The 24,257-nt window shown below is 35.3% G+C and overlaps 5 protein-coding genes and 1 long non-coding RNA gene across 8 annotated transcripts; 2 read left to right on the plus strand and 4 right to left on the minus strand.

Annotated features, from left to right (window-relative positions):
* Positions 1-4,094: 4,094 nt before the first annotated feature.
* On the minus strand, positions 4,095-6,018 carry LOC17874638. Its single transcript, XM_006280649.2, has 7 exons — positions 5,776-6,018; positions 5,451-5,624; positions 5,273-5,365; positions 5,115-5,183; positions 4,828-5,034; positions 4,586-4,711; positions 4,095-4,497 (listed from the first exon to the last, which is right to left on the minus strand). Exons 1-7 carry the CDS (start codon positions 6,016-6,018, stop codon positions 4,342-4,344), a joined length of 1,068 nt encoding a protein of 355 aa, XP_006280711.1. The 3' UTR covers positions 4,095-4,341.
* Positions 6,019-8,167: 2,149 nt separating this feature from the next.
* Positions 8,168-12,159, minus strand: LOC17876490 (chaperone protein dnaJ GFA2, mitochondrial). The gene is made up of 18 exons (XM_006280382.2): positions 11,929-12,159; positions 11,747-11,840; positions 11,578-11,652; positions 11,406-11,497; positions 11,230-11,313; positions 11,101-11,139; positions 10,878-10,994; positions 10,643-10,687; positions 10,466-10,553; positions 10,307-10,371; positions 10,142-10,216; positions 9,884-9,956; positions 9,707-9,798; positions 9,547-9,618; positions 9,337-9,393; positions 8,993-9,041; positions 8,698-8,764; positions 8,168-8,596 (listed from the first exon to the last, which is right to left on the minus strand). The coding sequence occupies exons 1-18, from the start codon at positions 12,013-12,015 to the stop codon at positions 8,500-8,502; spliced, it is 1,368 nt and encodes a 455-aa protein (XP_006280444.1). The 5' UTR covers positions 12,016-12,159; the 3' UTR covers positions 8,168-8,499.
* Positions 12,160-12,330: 171 nt separating this feature from the next.
* LOC17874587 (protein WHAT'S THIS FACTOR 1 homolog) lies at positions 12,331-14,436 on the plus strand. Of its 2 annotated transcripts, none has more exons than XM_006280430.2 (2): positions 12,331-12,404; positions 12,569-14,436. In XM_006280430.2, exon 2 carries the CDS (start codon positions 12,580-12,582, stop codon positions 13,831-13,833), a length of 1,254 nt encoding a protein of 417 aa, XP_006280492.2. In that variant the 5' UTR covers positions 12,331-12,404; positions 12,569-12,579; the 3' UTR covers positions 13,834-14,436. The 2 variants fall into 2 exon arrangements, with proteins under 2 accessions (XP_006280492.2, XP_023640257.1); XM_023784489.1 differs by having other exon boundaries at positions 12,383-12,438.
* A 1,428-nt stretch (positions 14,437-15,864) lies between these two features.
* Positions 15,865-16,919, minus strand: LOC17875093. The gene is made up of 2 exons (XM_023777586.1): positions 16,908-16,919; positions 15,865-16,809 (listed from the first exon to the last, which is right to left on the minus strand). Exons 1-2 carry the CDS (start codon positions 16,917-16,919, stop codon positions 15,865-15,867), a joined length of 957 nt encoding a protein of 318 aa, XP_023633354.1.
* Positions 16,920-17,416: 497 nt separating this feature from the next.
* Positions 17,417-21,318, plus strand: LOC17874779 (FT-interacting protein 1). Its single transcript, XM_006279876.2, has 2 exons — positions 17,417-19,564; positions 20,277-21,318. Exons 1-2 carry the CDS (start codon positions 17,417-17,419, stop codon positions 21,237-21,239), a joined length of 3,111 nt encoding a protein of 1,036 aa, XP_006279938.1. The 3' UTR covers positions 21,240-21,318.
* A 679-nt stretch (positions 21,319-21,997) lies between these two features.
* Positions 21,998-23,191, minus strand: LOC17875168. 2 transcript variants are annotated; one of them, XR_002835522.1, is made up of 4 exons: positions 23,071-23,191; positions 22,941-22,990; positions 22,371-22,778; positions 21,998-22,227 (listed from the first exon to the last, which is right to left on the minus strand). It is a non-coding gene; the product is annotated as an uncharacterized LOC17875168 (long non-coding RNA). The 2 variants fall into 2 exon arrangements; XR_002835521.1 differs by having other exon boundaries at positions 22,371-22,990.
* Between the last annotated feature and the right edge of the window lie 1,066 nt (positions 23,192-24,257).

Genomic DNA, 24,257 nt, shown 5'->3' on the forward strand with positions numbered 1-24,257 from the left:
TCAATAAAATGTTTGGGAGTCCGACATGTCTTAACCCAATGTTTCCCCATCCCACATCTATGGCAAACTGATTTTCTGGTCGGGTTTTACGACTTAATAGATGTACCACGGCCTCGGCCTCTACTACCGTGATACCCGCGGCCTCGGCCTTGTCCTCGATCGTAGGAGTGACAACGGCCACGTCCTTGCCATTTTCCACGTCCAAAGCCAGATTGATTATGCTCTTTTTGGACGTGGTTAACATCATTAGTCTCTTTTTACCAATGCAACCGCATTGGCTTCAGGGAGTGGGGCTGATCCCGGAGGTCTCAATTCACCATTTCTCATTAATAACTCATTATTTTGCTCGGCGAGCAATAAGCATGAGATCATACTTTCATATGTTTCAAAGCCCTTTCACGTTATTGTTGTTGCAACAATACGTTACTTGTGTGGAAGGTAGAAAAGGTTTTCTCAAGCATATCCTTTCCGGTTATCTCCTCCCCACACAGTTTCCAGATATAGATTATCTTAAACATGGCTGAATTATATTCATCCACGGACTTGAGGTCCTGGATTCAGAGATTCCTCCAATCATACATGGCCTTTGGTAATAGCACCGTCTTTTGGTGATCATATCTCGTTTTAAACTCATTTCAAAGGTCAAAGGGATTCTCAATTGTCAAGTACTGATCCTTGAGACTCTCCGCAAGGTAATGGCGAATAATCAATACTGCCTTATATTCATTTCGGGCTCGTCATTCTCATTCACAATACATTCACCGAGCCCTTGATATTTTAGGATAATCTTAGTATTCAGCGTCCATTGTAAATAATTATCTCCCGAGAGATTTAAGGGCAGCAAAATCCAAGTTATTGAGTTTAGACATATGCTTATTCTTAGGTTTCATAAAACCACTCATTACTTTGCCTGTTCCAACCGTTCGATAGAGAGGTAGCCTGCGCATCAGTTCGGGCGAGTATAAACTCGCCGAGCCGCATCCCCTTTTCTCCGAACAATCATCCCGGACAAGGTCTATGCATATTCTCATATTCTCATAATCTCATAATCTCATAATCTTATAATCTCATAATCTCATATTCTCATAATCTCATAATCTTATAATCTCATATTCTCATATTCTCATATTCTCGTAATCTCACAATCTCATAATCTTATACTTTCATAATCTCATACTTTCATGCCAAACGACATTCTCTTTTCATATCAAATATTCATGCGATTTTAAGCAAGCATCCTAGCATGCGATTTCTATAAGATCAAACACTCATCATGCCATTTCAAGCATATAATCTCATGATCTTAAGACTTTAGAATTTATCATGCAATTCTAGGTGTTCATGTTTGATCGATTTTATTTTAGAGAAAAATTAAGGTGATCATGCATTCATATTTGATTTTCATGTTAATCATATATTAGGATTTCATAAATTCATATTAATATAAACAAGCAACAATCCATATGAGAAACAAAGTTATAATCGATTTTAGGGTTACATGAAAAGCAGTCCAAAGAACAATCTCATATTTTACGGTTTCAAAATTTCGCATGAAAAGCAGTCCAAACAACAATCACATGTTTTAGGGTTTTATAATTTCATGTGCAAAGTACTCCAAACAACAATTTCATATTTTAGGGTTTTATAAATTCATATGAAAAGTACTTCAAACAACAATCACATGTTCAAGTTTTCATGGTTTTAAGATTATAAACATGAAACAATGGTTTTAGGGTTCATGTTGTTTACCTCTTGAACACCTATTGATTTCTGAATAGATTTGGACCGGGAGCTAAAGACCTCGGTAACTCAAGCAATACCCAGAATCGTCGTGAACCTTCTTGGAGTAGCAAGAGAACGTCGAGCTTCTTAGGTTTAAGGTTTAGGGGCGATTTTAGCTTTTAGCATTTAGAGTTTAAAAAATTGTGCTGATAACGTGTTGTAAACTAAAGAGAATAGAGAGAGAATTGAGATGCTTTATTCATTAGCTTATGTTTCTTTATATAGAGATTAAAATACAAGGGGTGATAAGTAAACTTTAATACAACAAGGAAAAAATTAAGCCTCCTCAACATAGGACGGACCGGACTTGTCATGGGCCATGCCGGACTGGGCTTGTTATGTAATGTATTTATAATAATAACTAGGTTTTGACCCGCGCTACAGCGCGGGGGAAATAATTACTTATATATAAATTTTAACGGATTATTAAAAATAATTTATTTAACCTTTTACTAAAAAAAAGAAATTTTAACGGATTAAAATATATTAAAGCTTAATTTTATTACAGTGAGTCGATTACAATGAATCATATATTTGTATAATAAGTTTAAATAGATTACCAAAAAAATAAGTTTAAATAAAATAATAAAAGGAAAAAGTGAGTAAATAATAATATATTGAGTTTTCCTACGATTAAAAAAAAGGTGAAAATTTTATAGCACGAAATAATATTTATCGATAAATTATTCAGTTTGACCATTTTTGTAGTAGAAGTAGGAATAGACGTAAAAATTACAAACTACAATATATTTTTTGAAGTACCAACCCGTAACATAATTCATATTGTAAAAACATTATTCACAACTCGCTTTACCATTATAATTGTGATTTTAAAAACTACCTGTGAACTATCTAAAATTTACGTAGTTTGATATATAATATTTTATCAATAAAACTTATGTCTCCAAATTTACATCTATGTATTGAAAACATTAGTTTTACTATTTTAAATCTAATTTTTTTATATATTTGAAACTTTTAATTATAATATTTTGAAACTTTTTAAAATTTTAATATGCTCATGTAACAATGGTTTTAATATTGGTCATACTTATAATGATTTTAAATCATTGTCCAAAATATTTAACCGAGTGTAATTGAGTATTATATGTCCGTTTTGAAAAATTCAAATTGCAACATATGCGAAAAAGTTAAAAAAAATTTAAACATTTTTCATATTTAGTATAATATTATAAATTTAAAATAAGATCAAATAAAAGTGAAAGAAGAATGATAATTGTTTCTAATATATTCTATTAAATTAGTTAGAAAAATATTAGGAAATCCTAAAATTAGTTATGGAAATAATGTAATCCTAAAATGAGATATGGAAAGTTCCGATGTATGTATCCGAATCCATTTTAATATCCAATTTTGAAGTATCCAATTGTTAAAATCGGATTAATTTTTTAATTTTGACTCGACCCGCATTCTATTTTGTACTTCTCTTTTACTAATATAGAGATATATTTTTACTTTTTTTGGAGACTCAGACCACCTCCAATGGAGGTGTTTAATATGTGCTTGTTCAATAGCTTAAGAATGTATGTATAGAATAAAATGCATAACATTGATAAAATTGCAAGGATTGTTGTTTAATTTGGGAGTTTAAGCAACAGATAAGCGATGCATAGGTGTCAAATTTTTATTGGGTGGAAGGAAAATAGAAAAAAAAAATTCTGAACTTTCTCTCTCTCTTTATCCGGAGTCTCTCTCTCCCTAGTTTCTCTCTCTTTCTCTCCATGGATGAAGAAAGCATGGAAAACGAATCAGTTTCTGGTAATTTGAGAGGGGTATACGTGTTATTTTCTTCTCTTATCTTCGTAATCATTTTCTCTCTTGATCGATGGTTTAATCGGTGGTGATAAAACTTCAAGATCGGATCCGAAATGTTGACTCAATCGAAGATCCAACTGAAGAATCAATGTGTGGTTTGGTCCAAGGGGGTTTATAAGAGCAGCTCAATCGAAGATCCAACTGAAGAATAAATTTTGTTTTTGTTTTAAACACTTCATTAAGAATCATACCATTGGATCACCAATATTTTTAACATCAAGATAAAGTTGCTTATGAATTTATTTTATAAAAATTAATGTAAAAAAATGTGTAAGCACCCTCACCATTGGAGATGCTCTCACATCAGTATAACCGATGGAGCTGCTCTTAAGTCACTTGCCAGTTCATCTAATCAAATAGATCACGTTTGAATCCAATGCGGCTACTGAGTACTTTAATTAGTGATTGAGCATAGCTCTACTTTTTTTTGGAGGTGGCTTTACCTCAAAAGTATCTACCTCGTACATACTGTAAGGTAAAGGGTAATGTAATGCTTTACATTTTTATGTGTAGATGACGAGTAAAATAAATTTAACCAGTTCAAATGAAACAAACGTATAAGTCCCAAATTTGACGGACTTCTGAGTTATCAGTATCATATGCTTTCAACAAAAGCAGAGTTTCAGTTTTTAAGACCTTCAGAATCAGCAGGAATGAAGTAGAACAGAATGAAATTTGTCGACCTTGCAAACTGGCTTTGTGGCTGAAGTACACAAACCAAAGTTATGAAAATCCATTCTTTCCTTTTAGGTTGATGACAGAGAGCTCTTGTTCAACATACTCTCCTGCAGGTATCGCCGGATATTTACTTGCCAGTGATGATTCCGCGAATTGTCCCAAAGGTTTCAGCTCTGCATCAGAGGCAATGTGAGCAAACAACTGCAAAAAAAAAAAAACAATTCTTTTAGATAAAACCAAAAGAGTTGAGCTTTTCATGAAACGTATAAGGATATTGGTTTTGACTTACAGTCGAGGAAACTCTCCACAGGCTTCGGTTTTGTTCTTCTGCTAATTTGATTGCATCTTTAGTCTTGCTCGTGACAACCACTTCGTGCATTCCGGCAATGCATTCTCCAGCAGTCAGCCATTCAATCTGGACACATGAAAACCAAATAAGATGTTAACACAGTTACTTCGATTACAAAATTCGAGATATTTTGCTAATCATCGACGCTTCAAGTAAACAAAACCCAGTAAACATATCGGTACCTGCTTTCCAGTTTGAATCAAGAGGCAACCTACGGGAACTTTAACCGCAACCTTTTCCCCATTCCTTAACCAAATATACAGACCAGGAAACCTACTTCTTCCATGAATTGTTAGAAAATTGAGGTCATAGTGATATCCTGCAAATATCGTCCCCTCCTCATTGTAACAGCTAAGATCACTTCCCGTTGGAGCAAGAAGATGAGGACCCTGAAATTCACAAGAACGACACACTTCAACTAAAGAAATTCAAACCATTCATCAAGAAGTTAAGAGGGCCAATAACATACCTGCTTCATGAGTGATGTAAATGCATCTTTAGGCAAACCAAACCCGATCGCTGCCATTTCAGCAACAACCTAAACAATTCAAGATAAACAAGAAACCATCACCACGTAGTTTATAATTAAACAAGCATCAGATTCCAAACTCTGCAGCAACGCCTCACCTCCACCGCGGATATCATCTTATAACCCCAAGAATCCATTACTTCTTTCCACTCTGGAAACCCTTCCGGTACAACAGGCTCAGAATTAAGCTCCTAAACCACACCACTTACAAAATTAACTACAAAATCCATACAAACACAACAACAAATCTCATTGAAATGTATCCAAAGATCACACCTTAAACCGCGTGTTCGAAGGCCGAGGACCAACTCTCCACATATATCTCCACTTATGATCTGGTCCTTTAGGAATATGTGGTTTGTATTCATCAGGCATAGTCTTGAACTTTTCTTGCATCTCTTCATCAACCAAACTTCTAGGAACTTCAACTCCCTCTGGTGTCACACCAACCTATTCAAAAATCAAAACTTTTCAAACAACAACACTAAGAGTATGTTCCCAAATTACCTCATGTGCCCTAATCTTACCCTAATTTTGAAATTGAACGAGAAGGGCTAATCAAAGATTCGATTTTGATAAGAGAATCACAAAGAAAACGAACCTGATAGTGAAGATCAGGTCTCTGTTGCAATCGTTTGAAATCATCGGACTTTTGGAAATAAGTCTCCATCATATCGATGAATCGATCGTTGTCTTGAGCGCTACATCGTGGATCTTTGACAAGGAGGGCTCCAGTTTCTCTAAGGATCCGACTCACTTCTTGGCATGAAGCGAGGAGATCGGTTCTCAATTCGTCGCCGGAGAATTCAAGGTAACGAGATAGATCTACGACGGGTAATTCCATTTACAGACAAAAGAGAGGAAAGAGACAAGAGTTGTAGTAGTAGTAGTCACCGGTTCTGTCTCTTTGTGTTGTTGTTGTGATATGGCGGGAGATTGAGATGGTGGAGGAGTGTAGATTTGATGCATGTAGTAGACGACGACTAGACGTCACTCCATTGTTGTTCATTGTATCTGATAGACAAAATGGTTCATAAAAAAATTGTTACTTTTAGAAAGTAAATAGTATTGAAAATTCGTTTCTACTAATTTCTTTTTTATCTTTGTTTTTAGGGTAATACATATAAATATATAATAACCATTCAATATTTTCGAAGAAAATACATAAGTTTTACGAATATAATTTATTCTGATTTTATTAAAATTCTTTATTTATAAATTCAAAATTTAAAGGATAAAATAAACTAAATTCGAAAATAGATTTATTTATTTTATTTTATTTTCTAAGATAATGATAGGTTATTAAAATAAATACTAAATCTTATAAAAAATTATCTTTTAGATATTATCAAATCTTAGACTATATATAAAGCCAAACAATTCCACAATTCTCTGAACGTATTCAACTATATTTTTTCTGAAAAAAATGGCAAAGTAAAGGTTCATTATTATTATGTTTCTACATGACTTTGTTATGAATCAATCGTGTTTCTTCGTTGATTTTTTTTATAATCTTATTTTACAAAAATTTTAAAAAGATTTTTACGTAGAGATTGCTTTGTGAGTAAAGATGTGAATATGTTTGTTGTTATGATTATGTTTATTAACTTTGACCTTATTACGTTATTGTTTTGTCTTATACTATACCATATGTTTATATAATGAAGATTTATGTACATTATGGCTATGATTATATTTATACACTTTTTGACTTTGTTTACGTAAATTTATAAATATAAAAGTTACATAAAGATTACATATTTTGGGAGGTGTATATGTACGTAAATTTGTTATGGTTATGAACATGTATATCATAGTTCAACGTAAGTTTAATATTTATATATTTATTGACTAATATATATAACATACAATTACTGATTGTTCTAATATAATATGTTTTGTTTTGTTTATGCTTTATTGACTAGAGATGAAGAATTCAAAAACCGATTGAGTACGTGATGGAAATAGTAAAGCTTATCGAAGGAAACAAAAATCATGACTCGATGAAAACAAAGATGGTCTCATGTATCAAAGTATTGAAGAAAGAATACTTTGATTCATGTATCATAAAACCTAGTTATGATATATGAGATATGCATGATATGTTCAATATATTTGAAAATAATTCCCAAAGCTTTTCAAAAGCAAACAAGGTAAAACTATATATGTTTGTTATAAACTTTTAATTTTATGAATATATTTCGATAGTTATTTTCTTTGTTGGGAAAACGAGTTCAAGACTACTTGCAATAAAGTAGAATTAGATTATTCGGTCGAAATTTTAAGTGTACCTCATGCAAAAGATAATAATTGCATACCGGTAAAGAAATAGGAAGAACCAAGAATGTTTTGAAATCAAGTCAATATGATCTCATTTGCTTTAGCATATCAAAGTATAGTTAATTGACTAGATTAATGGTTAAAGATATACATGTATATTTCGATACTTTGACAATACTTTGATCTGCTAAAGCAAATCGATCATATTGACTTGATTTCAAAACATTCTAGGTTCTTCCCGTTTTTTCACCGGTATCCAATAACAAATCAAAACTTTTGATTTTTGTATCAATGTCCTTGATTTTTGGGGTACACTTATTTTCTTTTGCAGGAGTTTCTTTTAAAATTTCGACCGAAGAATCTGATTCCACTTTATTGCAAGTAATCTTGAACTCGTTTTCATTAGTTGTAACGACAATAACTCTATCGAAATATATTCACAAAATTAAAAGTTTACAACAAACATATATAAGTTTACCCTACAAATATGATTCTGATTGGATCACCTTACAAAAGAGAACAAATTACGAAACGTACGTAGAACATCAATGAGATCAGCTATAAACAAAACCCCATGGTGCCAGTAAAAATAATGTACCAAAAGCATATATGAAACACAACGCAATCACTTATGCTTTGTTTATACATTTCTCTTTCGTGTAGTTTAAAATTGCAACTCTCTGAAACACTTAAATGAGGTAAGCTACAAAATGTTTGGTATAAAAACATCTGCAAGAGTTAAAAAAATGAATCGTATCATCATCACAAGAGTAGACACATTGGTATCTATCTATAAGACTATAAACCACGAAACTTTAAAGAAGCAATTACTGGCAATAAGAGCACAAGCTTTTCCTTCTCTTTTATCTGCTAGCAATGTAGAAGAAACTAGTTAAAAAGTAAAACCAAAACAATACTCTTTACTAATCCTACGCAAATATAAATCTCAATCATGTCTGATTGATAGATATATCAATTAAGAAGGATGGTGTAATGATACAGCCACAAAAATATAGCTTTTTTAGGCTTATGCATTTGCAGTTCTTCACTGGGAAGATCCAGATGCCGTGCGCTGCTCGTATTCGCCTTGTTCTGCTTTACTGAATTCCTCGAGCAGTTCACGCTGTCTCTGAGTTATATTTCTGCCAAAGAACATTAACAAACATAAGTGACTGCGATGTGGCGTTTGACTAAGTGTATCATTTCCAGGCACTATTTACTCGGGGGGTTTTGGGAGACTTACGCAGGGATGCTGACGTTGAAATGCACATATTGATCCCCAAATTTCGTCGACTTTCTTGCTCTAATACCTGTTTGTATCATACACAAATATAAATAAACAGGAATCTGTTTAACACTTGGTTTCTCAATCTATTCCCAGCTTCCATATGTATTTGAGAAACTTATGTTTTGGTGTCTTGCTCTTAATATCCAGTGAGACAGTAATTAGCTCAAGTTGAGAAGATCATATTCTAAAATTTCTCTTATCTTTCAGGTATTCTGCAGCTGAGCTTATCAACAGAAGCAAAAGAGCTCACCTTTACTTCTTAGCACTACTTTATGACCAGGTTGGGTTCCAGGACGGACCTACAGCAAAAGAGTTTCCAAGTTAGATTGCTGGAAAAGTTTCAACAAGTGGGAACAAAACCCAAAAAAAAACTGTAGTTAACTATCATTTAGCTAGCAAGCAAAAATCTGATCTTCTTTTTCATCAAAAATGAAGACAATCTGAAGTTTAGAATCAAAGCATTTATGTTTCATTGCATGCAGAATGCTATTTCACATGTAGAGCATGTTCAGTTTTCTGGCAAGCATGTTTGACCGTTGATAGAACTAGAGTTAAAATCTTAAAGCATTTTAAAAATGTGCAAATTTCAGAAACCTTCACGACAACATCACCAGTGAGGGTTGGAACTTGAATGGTTCCTCCAAGAATAGCCTGGCAAAAGATGGAAAATATACTTAGTTATCATGAACAGTACAAAACCGGTAAAAGAACTCACCGATACTGCACCAGAAGTCCAAAATAAATGCTGAAGGCAAAAGCAACTGAAACTTAAAAGACAGCATTGACAAGATCATGGTATTTCACCTGGGTAACACTGAGAACTGCATCCACATGAATATCCGATCCTTCTCTGCGGAACACAGGATCTTCACGGACCTAAACAAAAATACAGACAAGGTATTGAGAACACAATCAAGTGATTAACTATGACTGTCCATTAGAAAGTTGACTTCAGAAAAGTCACCTTGAGAGTAACATAAAGATCTCCAGGCTGGTCACCATCAGGATCAGCCCCACCCACTCTTGCCACCTTTAATGTATCACTATTGTCAACCCCTGAGAGATGAAATAAATGTGAGATTCAAGTGATGAAAAACTACACAAATTTTTTTATTACCTACAATCCGGAAAGGAAACTTACCTGGATCGATATTGACTTTCACTGACTTCTGTCCTCGAACCACTCTAGCTCCTCTACAGGATTTGCAAATACTCTAGCAATGTCAACGAAACAAAATGATTAGAAATTCAATGGTTATAGAAAGTAGAAACCTACTAAAAGATCAAATATTAGCTATAAATCTAACAGAATGGTGTCTGTCTTCACGTATATGTAGACACATACACAGATAAACACTATACATGATAAATAGTGTGATTTTCAAAATATTTGACATACAGAGAACGTTTGACCAGCTCCACCACACTTCTGGCAAGTTCTTTGGATGCTTAATATACCCCTTCTCATTGTTGTCTGAAAACGTAAGTGGAGCACTTAAAAACACAATACAAACAGAAATTATAATTACATGTTCAAACTAAAATTTTGTAACATAAGACTGACCATCCCAGAGCCATTACAGCCTTTGCATTTTTCACGTTTGGTACCAGGAGGAACACCTTGTCCACCTACATGTGAAAGGAAGAAAGAAAAAAACAATTAGTAACTTGAGAGTGAGATAATAACAACGTAAATTACATTCAACAAATACTTTATACGTACCACAAGTATTACAAGCCACCTCGGTTTGAAAATTCACAGTTTTGGAGCATCCTTGAACAGCTTCCATGAAAGAAAGATCAAGCAAAACCTTACAACAGTAAAGAAGGGAAGAAACAAGAAACTTATTAATCTTGGATGACAAAAATAAATTGATGGGAAAAAAGCAGATGGTAATACCTTGACATCTTGACCTCCAACATCTTGCCTGAACATGTTGAAGATCTGTTTTTCAAAAGAATTAGTGTGTAAGCCATGGATGTTGATTAGTTAGCCATTTCCATTCAAAAGGAAATATGTTTTTACTATCTTTGCAGGAATTATCAACAATTCTAAACAGAAAGCTATCTAATTAGTAAAAAATATTCGTATGAGTGGAACCAATTAAATGAAAACCAAGAAATAAAAGTTTTACATCGCCATTGAAGTTCCCGAAGATATCAAATGGGTTAAACCCTTCACCACCACCACCGAAGCCTTGATCATTTGGAAACCCACCACTAGCATTTTGCTCAAATGCTTCATGCCCAACCTGCAGATATGACAACAAACTTACATCACAGCTGAAATAGTTAATCAAAGGAGCCATGTTTGCTTGCTCTAACAGAATCAAAGGAAATATTATGATGCCTATTTACCTGGTCATAAAGGTCACGCTTCTCCTTATCTTTCAAAACCTGAGCCAAAAAATCCCAAACCACAATTCCCTTCAGAATAAGATTCTAACAGATCATATCAAATGATACCATGTAACAAGTCAAACTCACTTCATATGCTTTCGAGACCTCCTGGAACTTCTTCTCAGCTTCTGGGTCATCTTTATTCATATCAGGATGAAGTTTCTTAGCAAGCTGTAAAAAGAAACAAGCAATAGCATCAATCACTAAGAAACCAAAAAGTCATATCAGATAAACATATTAAATCTCAACCAAAATATCCCTACCCCATAATAAGCCTTCTTGATTTCACCTTCTGGTGCATTCTTATTCACACCAAGAACTTCATAGTAGTCCTTAGCAGACATAAACGTCGAACCTGGTATTCCAAAAACCACAATAAACATCGAAAACTCAATCTAACAACAACTGTGAGAATCAATGAACCTCTGATCCTACCTGTTCCATGAAATGACCTTGTTGAGCCAAAATTAGTATTAAAACCTCCAAAATTGATCCATTTCCGATCATGCCCTACATTACAATATCACAATGTTAAAACCCTCAATGACACTCAATAACACACAAACAAATTCATAAAATTCACACTCTCTTATGATCCAATTACCAGATTTTGAAGCGTAATCTCCAAGAACTTTGGCATGATTCCCAACGCCTGTATTCAATCTCCTATAACTCCCAATACACACTCCCCTAAGTTTCTGCAAATCAAGAAAAAAGTTAACAAATTTGAAATCAATTAAGAGATAGATACAAAGAGAAACAAAAATTATAAAGAGGAGAACGAACCTGATTGCCTAAATCTTGTAGAAGCGATGATGAGATACATCGACGAGTCAACAAACGAAGAACCTTTGCGCCATTGGAAGGAACCATTTTTCTTCCTCAAATCTTTATAAAGGTTCGATCTTTTAGCTTATACTCAAATTCTACTAAGTGGGTTTAAGTTCAGGGATTGAGACAGAGCAGCCAAAGTTAAAACCCTAGCAAAAACCCTGTTTTGTTGTTGCTTCAGAACTGTGTAGAAGAAGCAATTTCTGTTGTTCGCCACACAATACCGGGTTTGACCTTTTCTTCTTACTCAACCCACCCACCTTATCCGACCCAAGTCAACCCGACCCGGCCTTTCCTCTGTTTCCCTCGAACAGGCCCATAAGCCCATTAAAGAAACAGAACAGAACTATAGTTGCCTTCGTCTTTGTAACTGTAACTTCGCCGTCGTTGCGCAGTCTCACCGAGAAATCGCCGGAAATATGTAATTGCAGGTACCATTGAGTCGATTCACATACTTTTTCTGATGTAAAGTTTCAATCTTTTGTCGTTTATTTACATAAAACCTCACAAATTGCTTTGATTTTTCATAAAAGATGCAAACTTTGACCAATTAAGCTGTAAATTTCAAAACTTTAAGCTTTGGTATTGTCTTCAGGTTACGCTACAATGCGGTGGTTGCTTCAGGGAAGGGTTAGTTTGTGTAAATACAAAGAAAGGTTTGATTTTTTTCAGCAGAGATGTGGTTTGGTTAATGTTAAGTTGAAATGGGTGAAAGATAAAGAACTTGATGCTGTTGTGATTCGTGAAAAGCATCTTAAAGCAGTGTGTAATCTTGTTTCTGTTATTTTGTCTTCTCCTGATTCGAGACTACCTATCTTTAAGCTTTTGCCTCACCGTGGTCAGTTAGGTTTGCCTCAAGATGTTAAGGTTTCAGCTTTTGTTCGGAGATATCCCAATATTTTTGTGGAGCATTGTTATTGGGATAGTGCAGGTACTCGTGTTCCTAGCTTCGGTTTAACGCGTGAGGCGATGGATCTTTATTGTGAAGAAGCTGATGTTTTGGAGGTGAATAAAGGGGATGTTCTAGTAAGGTTGTGTAAACTTCTTATGCTTACATGTGAAAGAACACTTCCTCTACATTCCATTGATCATCTCAGATGGGATTTAGGTTTGCCGTTTGATTATCGAGATTCATTGATTCATAAGCACCCGGATTTGTTTTGTTTGGTGAAGTTGTCTAGTGACCTTGTTGGTTTGAAACTGATGCATTGGGATGATAGCCTTGCTGTTTCCCAAATGAAACTGAGACAGGACGTTGGAAATAATGATCATATGGCCTTCCCGGTGAAATTTACGAGAGGGTTTGGGTTGAAGAGGAAGAGTATGGAGTGGCTTCAAGAATGGCAGAGACTCCCTTATACGTCACCTTATGTTGATGCATCTCATTTGGATCCAAGAACTGATTTGTCTGAGAAGAGAAATGTCGGAGTGTTTCACGAACTTCTTCATCTAACAATTGGGAAAAAGACGGAAAGGAAAAACGTTAGCAATCTTCGTAAACCGTTTGCACTTCCCCAGAAGTTCACCAAAGTATTTGAGCGTCATCCGGGTATTTTCTACATTTCTATGAAGTGTGATACACAGACAGTGATCCTTAGAGAAGCATATGATAGGCGGCATCTCGTTGAAACGCATCCTCTCGTTGAAATCAGGGAAAAGTTCGCCAACATGATGAATGAAGGGTTTCTGGATAGAAGTCGTGGACTGTATCCGAGATCTGTTGAGGCTCATTTGGGGAAGAACAGTGTCAAGACAATTTATCCGGTTTGGTCAGAAGAAGAAGAAGAAGAAGAGTCGGACAATATATCTCGATATGACTCTGATTGTCCTGTAGTTGAAGAACATAAACGGCTGTTTTAGTAGTGAGTAGGGTATTCTGTTCCAGTAGGAACAAATGAAAACATAAGTTTTGTTACAGTAGGTGTGAGAAGTTAAAAGAACATTCTGCATCTAACTGTAGCAGCCTGAGCTCCCGGCATCAAATGGATTCTCCATCTAAATTCAGTCAACTGAATCTGATACTTCATCTTTCCCACAATGATCCATTCTGGGATGTTATAAACATAAATCACCTTTGATGGAACGCGATAGACAACACTCTCAATCGAGCTTTTAGCATTTTCGCAGGCAAACAAAAGCTTGTTTTTATCGGCGCTGGTGCTCCAAACCCGCAACAAGGACATAGCATTGCACTTTGGATTTGGCATGTATGATGTGTGCATATACACCTTTATCAGTCACTCTGAGTCATGACATCGCGTTTTCCGGAAGATGATTATTGGTCTGAGGCATATATTGGATCGTTGATAGTGAGAGGTTGTTCTATATTTGTCATTTAACAACAATCAACTTAAAGACATAAGATGGTATATAGCTCTGTCGTCACATTAGATTGGTATTGAACATGTGATAGGTCCAATCAACAGCTTATAAAAGCATAGACCGTACATATTTTTCTCTATATATTTCATCAAAAAATGGCACGAGTATTTTAGACATAAATCAAAAATATAACATAATCTATCTAAAACCCCTAACAATCATAAGATTAGACAATATATTATTTTAAAATTTAGGAGATAAACATAAATCAAAGATGTAACATAATCTATCCAAAACCACTAACAATCATAAGATCACATATTTTATGTCTCTATCTTAATCAATATCGGTTTATTTCGGTTATGTTCTCATCGACATAGGGCTAGGTTTCAAAACTTAGAAACTTTCTAAACATGGAATGGATAAAGTCAAATGAAATAAGAAAATTGATCAAGAAAATAAATGAATACAATATATGTTTAATTTATATAAAAAAGAAGAAAAATACGGAATATGAACATGTTAATCCATTTGACATGTATGACACAATGTTATCATATCAAATCGGACATTTTATTAGAAATTAACTCAAGTAATAAAGAGATTGCGAAAAAATGTTACTAAGAGCGAAGAACAAAGAAATAAAACCTTAAAGAACTTTAGAAGATGGAGTCGTTGGTTACAAGGCCCAAAGCTGAAATGAGTAATACAAGTATATGATTGATTTACATATAATAATTAGTTAAACAAATTACATTCGAATTAGAGAAAAGAAATGTAGAATATATACCTAGTTATGACGTAACGTTATTTGTGTCTCTAGTACTAGGCATGTCAATCGGGCTAGCCCGGCCCGGCCCGGCCCGAAACCCGTAAAGCCCTCATATATGTAAGCCCGGCCCGGCCCGGCCCGAAAAATTTCCGAGCCTATATTTCAAAGCCCGGCCCGGCCCTAACAGGGCTACAGGGCTTTTCGGGCTTTTTCGAGCTTTATTTACCGATAAAAAAATCAATTTCTAAGTTTATAATAGTTTTTTAAAAACTATATTTAAAGGTCTACTATTAAAATAATGCATCAAATTTTAAATAACTTATCAATATTCAATAAAACTAACTTAATTTAAGAGAAAAAAAAATAAAAGCCAAATAAATTATTTACACTTTAACCCAATAAAACATGGAACTAAAATACTTTAAAGTATAACATAGAGTCAAAATTTAATAGATATTTTGATGATTTCAAAATCATGATACTTATATATATTTAGTTTTAGCTTTGTATAAATATTTTAAAAGTAATAAGTAAGACTAGTAAGTAAATATGAAAACTATAACATTAATCAAATCTTTTAATCAAACTAAAATATTCAAAAAATTCAAAATATATTTGTATAAGGGCTTTTCGGGTCGGCCCGAGCCCGACCGGGCTAAGCCCAAAAAACCCTTTAGCCCGAATGGGCTTAGCCCAAAAGGCCCGGTTTTTTCTGGACATATATATTTAAGCCCGAGCCCGATGTTTTTCAGGGCCGGGCCAAACTAGCCCGCGGGCTTTAGCCCTAATTGACATGCCTATCTAGTACCAATGTACCATGTCTCTTCGGTGGGATTCGAAAGGGGGATTGTATTACATACATGAGAATGATGAGATGACATGAACATCATCGATTGATCTTTCATGGATGTCGGAACATTATAAGTCACATTAGCATCACCAGGTGGTATGTACGAATTATATGTCCCATGTATGTTGGTTGGTGACATCTTATGTGATGTGGTTGACATGTATAGTGGTAGTTGTTGTGGAGGGTACGTTTGGTTATGGAAGAATCGTTGTCCACCGTGAGGATACGGATATGCATATTGAGGATGATTGTAAATCCAAGTACTTGAAGGATTGAATCGCGAATTGTTATTATGGTAATACTCACCACAACTAGTATTACCACCACAATTGTATCGCATGTTGTTATTGTGATATTCTTGCGGGTAACGTTCTTGCTGACTAGGAACCGTAAACATAACATTTGGTAAGAAGGGCTGATATGTGTTGCTCAAAGATGGTTTGCTTTGTTTGGAGAGACGACTCTCTTCCATAAGCAACATCGAGCGAGCTTTGGTGAAGGAAGGAAATGGAGACTTGTGTTTGATTACATTAAGGATGTAATCATATTTTTCTGTCAAACCGTTGAGTAAGTGCATGACAAGAACACGTTCGGAGATAGGTGAGTCGACGTTTGTCAAAAGGTCAGAAAGTGACTTTAGCTTATGACAATACTCATGTACTGAGAGATCACCAATCGTTAAAGTGCGCAATTCGTTTTCAAACTGAATTGCACGAGCCTCCTTGTTATCGCGAAATAGATTTTCTAGAGAAATCCATAAGTCTCGAGCCGTGCACCCGGCTTTAATGATGGTGTCAAGGAGAGAATCAGTGATGGTTCCATATATCCACATCTTGACGAGTCCATCACGTTCTTTCCACCTTTTCTCGGTTATTGGAGTCGATTCTAACAACTTAAATATAAAATATGTGGAATCAAATTAATTTAACCGCTACCAATCCTACCATGATTCCATGTCCTTGCACCGGACATATAAAAGCACTGTCTCACCAAAACCTCCATAATTCCGACCAGATTTCCGATGTAATTGGTTCAACATTTTACAAAAGCTTTCCACAAATGCAGATCAACTCAAGCTAAAAAAAATTTTAGATTCTACGATTTGTGTCTTAATTGGCGAATTGGAGCCGTGTTTAAAAAAATGTATTTGAATTGAAATCAGCACAATATCAAAATTACGATCTAAAAATAAAAGTTTGAAAAAAAAAAAATTGCCTTTTCCCACAATTGCTCGAGCTGTAATCATTTGCAGCATTATACTTTTCCTCCAGTTTCATTTTCCTGTAAAAGAAGAAAAAAGGAGAATCCTTGTAGCTCAAGGAGAGACAAAAGCAGCTTCACCATAATCACATTCTTTACTTCAAGTCATAAACAAGCTATACGTGCTTAGTTTAATCAAGAATAAATACTTTTCTTCCACAACTAGGTTTCCTCCTCTTCTTAAAGATTCTTTCCCTTTTAAATCTCCCTTGCAACCCAAGAAACCAACAAAACCCACAATGAGAAACACCAGCAAACTGGTCGTGCACGTGGTTGATGCTCAATGTCTTATGCCTAGAGATGGCCAAGGCTCAGCAAGTCCGTTTGTAGAAGTTGATTTCCTTAACCAGTTAAGCAAAACAAGAACTGTACCCAAAAGTCTTAACCCTGTTTGGAACCAGAAACTCTTCTTTGATTACGACCAAAGTGTGTTAAGCTTTCATAACCAACACATTGAAGTCTCTGTCTACCACGAAAGAAGACCAGTTCCTGGTCGGAGTTTCCTTGGTCGAGTCAAGATTCCTCTTTGTAACATTGTTTACAAGGACGACCAAGTGTACCAGCGCTTCACTTTGGAGAAGAAATGGCTTCTTTCTTCTATTAAAGGTGAGATTGGTCTCAAATTCTATATTTCATCATCAGAACAAGACCAAACCTCTCCTCCTCCTCCTCTACGTACTAAACCTTACACTAGCCCAACACAAGTCTCTGCCGCTGGAACAGAAGAAGATAGTACTGCTGATTCGGAAACAGAAGATTCTCGAGAGAGTTTTGCATCAGCAGAGCAAGAAGATCTTACTGATTTGGCCAGCGAGTGTGTGAAAGAAGTTAAAGAACCAGTTCAGAAACTACAAAGACAAGAAGTTTTTGCTCGGCCAGCACCAATGCATTCTATTCGTCTGCGGTCTCGTGAGAACCCGCATGAAGCCAAGAAACCTCTATCTCGTGGAGCTAACCAGCCTCACCCTCAAAACACCAACCACTTGCAGTCATATGGTGACAGTACTGACCTAGATGACTTTAAGGTGAAAGACATGAACCTGGATCTTGGAGAGAGATGGCCAAACACAAATGTTGGAGAGAGGTTTACGGGAACTTACGATCTTGTGGAACAGATGTTTTATCTCTATGTTCGAGTTGTTCGAGCTAAAGAACTTCCACCTGGTTCAATCACTGGTGGATGTGATCCTTACGTGGAGGTCAAGCTAGGGAACTACAAGGGAAGAACAAAACATTTTGATAGGAAGACAACTCTTCCTGAATGGAACCAAGTTTTTGCATTTACCAAAGAACGGATTCAATCATCAGTTCTTGAAGTTTACGTGAAGGACAAGGAAACGTTAGGTCGAGATGATATTCTTGGAAAAGTTGTCTTTGATTTGAATGAGATCCCAACAAGGGTTCCACCAAATAGCCCTTTGGCTCCGCAGTGGTATCGATTAGAAGATTGGAGAGGAGAAGGCAAAGTAGTACGAGGAGAGATAATGGTTGCTGTGTGGATGGGAACTCAAGCGGATGAAGCTTTTCCTGAAGCATGGCATGCTGACTCAGCTTCTGTTCATGGAGAAGGCGTGTTCAACATTAGATCCAAGGTATATGTCTCTCCTAAGCTATGGTACTTAAGAGTCAATGTTATCGAAGCTCAAGACATGATCCCAAGTGACAGAAACAGACTTCCTGATGTTTTCGTCAAAGCCAATGTCGGAATGCAAACTCTTAAGACCAACATATGTCGCATGAAGACAACAAATCCACTTTGGAATGAAGATCTTGTCTTTGTAGTTGCTGAGCCATTTGAAGAACAGCTAGTGATCTCCGTTGAAGACCGCGTTCACACGTCCAAAGATGAAGTTATTGGCAAAATTAGCCTGCCTATGAACGTGTTCGAGAAGCGATTAGACCACCGTCCAGTCCAATCCCGTTGGTTCAATCTTGATAAACACGGTACCGGAGTTCTTGAGCCAGACACAAGAAGAAAAGAACATAAGTTCTCAAGCCGGATTCACTTACGAATCTGTCTTGAAGGAGGCTACCATGTAATGGACGAGTCAACAATGTACATAAGTGACACAAGACCTACGGCTAGACAGCTGTGGAAACAGCCAGTGGGAATGTTAGAGATTGGGATTCTTGGAGCAAAAGGGTTAGTGCCAATGAAGTTGAAAGATGGTAGAGGTAGCACAAATGCTTATTGCGTGGCTAAGTATGGGCAAAAATGGGTGAGAACTAGAACCATTATTGACACATTAAGTCCTAGATGGAACGAGCAGTACACATGGGAAGTATATGATCCTTGTACTGTCGTTACTCTAGGAGTTTTTGATAATAGTCATTTGGGTTCAGCACACTCCGGAACTGTAGATTCTAAAGATGCAAGAATCGGAAAGGTAACTTTTTATTTCTCTATAATCTTAGGGTGACTAATCATAAGCTATTAAACCTTTTGGTTCCATATTCTTACAATTTATTTCTTCTGAAACTAGAACTTGTTTATTTTATTTTATTTTGGTTCGGTTTGGTTTAAAATTATTCGCAGCTCATATGGTTATGAGCAAAATATTTGTTAAAAATATAAATAAGTAAAACAATAATAACTCATATTATATATTTTAGTATAATTATATGACTTTCTTATATATAAATGTTTATAACTTAATTATTTTAAATTAATTAAATTTGGTTATAATTATTTTTGTTACTTTTCGGTTTAGAAATGGGTTTGGTTTTTCTTTTTAAGATAACATTTTAGCTCGGTTTGGTTATTATGGCCACCGTAGAACTGATTTATTTTATTTTACTTTGGTTCGGTCTGGTTTAAAATTATTCGTAGTTCATATGTTTTTTAGCAAAATCTTAATAAAAATGCAAATAAGTAAAACATTAATATCATATGAACTTCTAGTACTGTATATAATTTATTACAGTTTAATAATATTAAAATTGGTTTATTGAGTTTCGATTTGGTTTTAAGTATTTTTGTTACCTTTCTCGGTTAGTAATTGGGTTTGGTTATTAGGGCCATCCATACAATAGTCATACGTAGAAGATGCATTAAGTTTCACTTCTAACTTTGTTGTGACTTCGAAACTCTTGGAACAGGTTCGAATAAGGCTGTCTACACTAGAGGCACACAAGATCTACACACATTCATTTCCACTACTTGTTCTTCAACCTCACGGCCTCAAAAAAACAGGCGACCTACAAATATCTGTCCGTTTTACGACCTTATCATTAGCCAACATCATCTACAACTATGGCCACCCACTTCTCCCCAAAATGCACTATCTTTTCCCTTTCACGGTCAACCAAGTAGATGGCTTAAGGTACCAAGCCATGAACATTGTTGCAACCCGCCTTGGCCGAGCTGAGCCGCCACTAAGGAAAGAGGTCGTCGAGTACATGTTGGATGTAGACTCTCATCTATGGAGCATGAGAAGAAGCAAAGCCAACTTTTTCCGCATAATGTCACTTCTTTCAGGTTATTTCTTGGTCGGGAAGTGGCTTGAAGATGTTTGCAACTGGAGATACCCGGTTACTTCGGTTCTTGTCAATGTCTTGTTCTTCATTTTGGTCATGTACCCTGAGCTGATTTTGCCCACAATGTTTCTCTACATGTTCTTCATCGGGTTGTGGAACTTTAGGTCTAGGCCAAGACACCCTCCTAACATGGATATGAAGCTCTCATGGGCCGAGGCTGTTGGCCCTGATGAGCTTGATGAAGAGTTTGACACGTTCCCAACGTCTCGGTCGCAAGAGATGGTTCGGTTGAGGTATGACCGGCTCAGAAGCGTGGCAGGTAGGATTCAGACTGTTGTTGGAGACATTGCAGCCCAGGGAGAGAGAGTTCAGTCACTTTTGAGCTGGAGAGACCCCAGGGCTACAAGCCTCTTCATCTTATTCTGCTTGGCTGCGTCTGTGGTGCTTTACGCAATGCCGTTCAAAGCAATAGCACTGGCTAGTGGGCTATACTATTTAAGGCACCCAAAGTTTAGAAGCAAGTTACCTTCTCTGCCAAGTAACTTCTTCAAGAGGTTACCTTCTCGTACAGACAGTCTTCTTTGACCTAAACTCTTTCTTGTGTTACAATAAAATGACTTTGTTTTAACTTTTTTTCTACTCTCAGTATACAATAATGTATGTTACGAACAGAAAATTACCAATAAAATAATGATACTATAAACGTCATAGAAGCAATATTAATGTTTTGTGTTCTAGTTTCGTCTTACAAAACAATGTCAGGTTTTTTTGGGCAAACACAAAACAATGTCAGGTTTGTAAAACAATAACCAAAGATAAAAAAGATAACAAAACACTGTTCTGTTTTTACAAAACTAGTTAAAATCAGAGAGAGACAGTACTAGCTCCGTTGGAACCAGCTCATCTGATAAGTGTCAGACCAGCTATTAATGGATTGAATTTGGCACTAAATTTGGAGAAATCAAACTCTAATTCCTCAATGCGGTCTAAAGCAGTGACATTGAACTCAAAATTTCATTTGCCTCATTCCCAAGAACCATTCCTACAACTATAAACCCTAACAAGAAAAGCTTCCTCGTTGGTCTTAACTCTTTCTTAGAGCTGAGAACGAAGAAAGAATGGTTAAAAGTAGAAAGACTTAAAAAACCAGGATATAAAACAAATGTAGAAACTCGTAGTGTGTTACTGAAAGAATCGATCTTTGTGTTCAGCTTGTAATAAGGAAGAAGAAGAAAAAGAGAAGGAGACATAGCAGAGAAAAGCAGTTAAGAAAGACTGTTTTTAAAAAGATGTTTCTTGTCTTAAACCAAATTTCTCAACATAATGTTCATAAGATGGGAAAATAAAAAATAGGGTTTTTTTTACTTCTTATGTGGCAAGTTCATTCATCACTTAGTTGCTCTACCATTAGGAATAGAGAATAGGACAATGGGATTAGAAGATTTGACAAAAAGGCACATCACATCTGAAATAAACTTTGCTCTCAGATTCCTCATATTCGAATCACCAAGTGGCATGTTTCCTTCTTCGTGTTAGGATTCACAAAATCAGCAACTTCATCATCATCTTCCAGCTGGTTGAGCAAACCAAAAAAAAAAAAAACAAAAGAGATCAGTGATCTTGAGAGAGATATAACAATAATGTAAAGATGTATTCACCAAGAGCTTAACTCTTCTTGGTGATAAGATAATCAAACTCTGTTAATGTGAGATTCACCAATTCATTGGTGTCAGGAAGCCATGTGAGCTTCAGCTTTGTAGTCTTTATAGATCCTTGGTGATTCAGAACACCAGATAACGTAGTGACATGACCCTTCAAGTTCTTTGTGATTTCCTTTACTATGGTGTTTCCCCAATCCATCAAAGTTACTTGCTCAACAATAGATATTACACTCGGATCAGCTTCCTCCATCCAAATTCTCTTGCTGAAAGTGCTTGCCTTTTCTCCAGCACCTTCAAATTTCTTGTGCTTTTGTATTAAGCGAACAAATAGCTCATCAAGACCACCAGTTTAGGTAAATAGTACACGGTGCTCTGCAGTCACAGCCGTGTTCTAGGGCAGGATCAATTGTTCTTTTACTAATATACCAAAGTTTTTCCCATTCCATCAAATTTATATAGCCCCCTGGACAAGTAAAATTTCAACATAATTGTTATTACATATCATAACTGTTGGCTGTCTTTAGACATAGGGGCAGCCACATGCTTCCTCGAGCCCTTCTTTGCATATGTTGCTAAAACCTTGTTAAGCAGCTCATTGTACTCTTTTAATACATATGTTTGTTACCTTATCGACTAACATATCAGAGAAGAACAGTGGTTCCACTCAATTTCCGCCTAAATCAAGAATTTGAAGAAAAGGAATAAACTTTCAGAGAAAGAAGAAGAAGTATTGAGAAAGAGAAAAACAAAAGTACCCGTCGAAGAAGACGTAAGAAGCGACGGTGGCTGCGGGCGACTGAGGAATCAATAGTTACCGGAGAGGCTGAGAGACAGAGAGCAATGATTACTGAAAGTGGTGGACTTTCTGGTGGGAACAAAAGCTTCATCCCGTCCATATTTGGATTGAAGTGTAGGGGAGAATTGATCAGAGAAATATTTTCAGACACGCTTTGGTAGGGGAGAATAAATGGGCTGAATTTGTTTTTATAAAAGCCTAAATTAGCCCAATTGTAAATTTGTTTGGTTAATTATATTTGAAATATACAGAATTCTTAGGTGAAAAATATGAACAAACTAGGTTCAATCTATTTAAATTGTGTCTTCCTTACATTACATTTATTTGCTTCAGTTCATGACTATTGTATCTTGGAACTTATGAATTACTAGTCGGTTGCCCGCGCTACGCGCGGGAGTTTATTATGTTGTTTATGAGTAATTGGTTCGTATTTTATTTCCTACTTATTTTTTTCACTATACCATACTTTACTTTTTTAAAACTTAAATTGTGTTTGTATAGAAAAACTATTGAGTGATGACAAAAAAAAAAATAGAAAAACTATTGAGTTTTAGCTTCATTAGTCGTTGAGAAATTAAGTGTGTATAGTATAAGTCGAAGTGTGGGCGTAAATGGAAGTGCGGTTGAGAATCATTGAGAAACGTGTGCTAATAGGGTTTTTACCAAATATAGATCTAGATGTTAATATTTTGGGCCATTTTATATGTTGGCATGAAATTTGAACATGATTTGTGGGTTTCGGGCGGATTGTTGTATTTTTAATTGTTTACATTATCTCTTTATATATTGTCATAATTTATTATTTTTTGTTTTACGTTTTTTTTTTGGATTTGTCGTACTTTATATCTCGTAATGATCATTTATATACTATTATATATTTTTCTGATTTTATGTTTTATATATTTTTTGTTTTTCATATGGAACAATTTTTAAATTTAACATATTAGTATAATTTACTTTATATTTAGTTTATTTCATTTAATAATGTTTTATTTTAATTTTCAATTTTATGAAATATAGTCAATTTTTAATTTTGTTTATTAGTTTAACATATGTGTTGTATTGGAAACAAATAGTTAAATTCATATTGGAAACTTTTAAAGAAATATTATTTTTATTTTTCCCTTTTTATATGTTTATAAAAAA

Source organism: Capsella rubella, unplaced genomic scaffold (genome assembly GCF_000375325.1).
Source record: "Capsella rubella cultivar Monte Gargano unplaced genomic scaffold, Caprub1_0 scaffold_8, whole genome shotgun sequence".
Taxonomy (NCBI): Eukaryota; Viridiplantae; Streptophyta; class Magnoliopsida; order Brassicales; family Brassicaceae; genus Capsella; species Capsella rubella.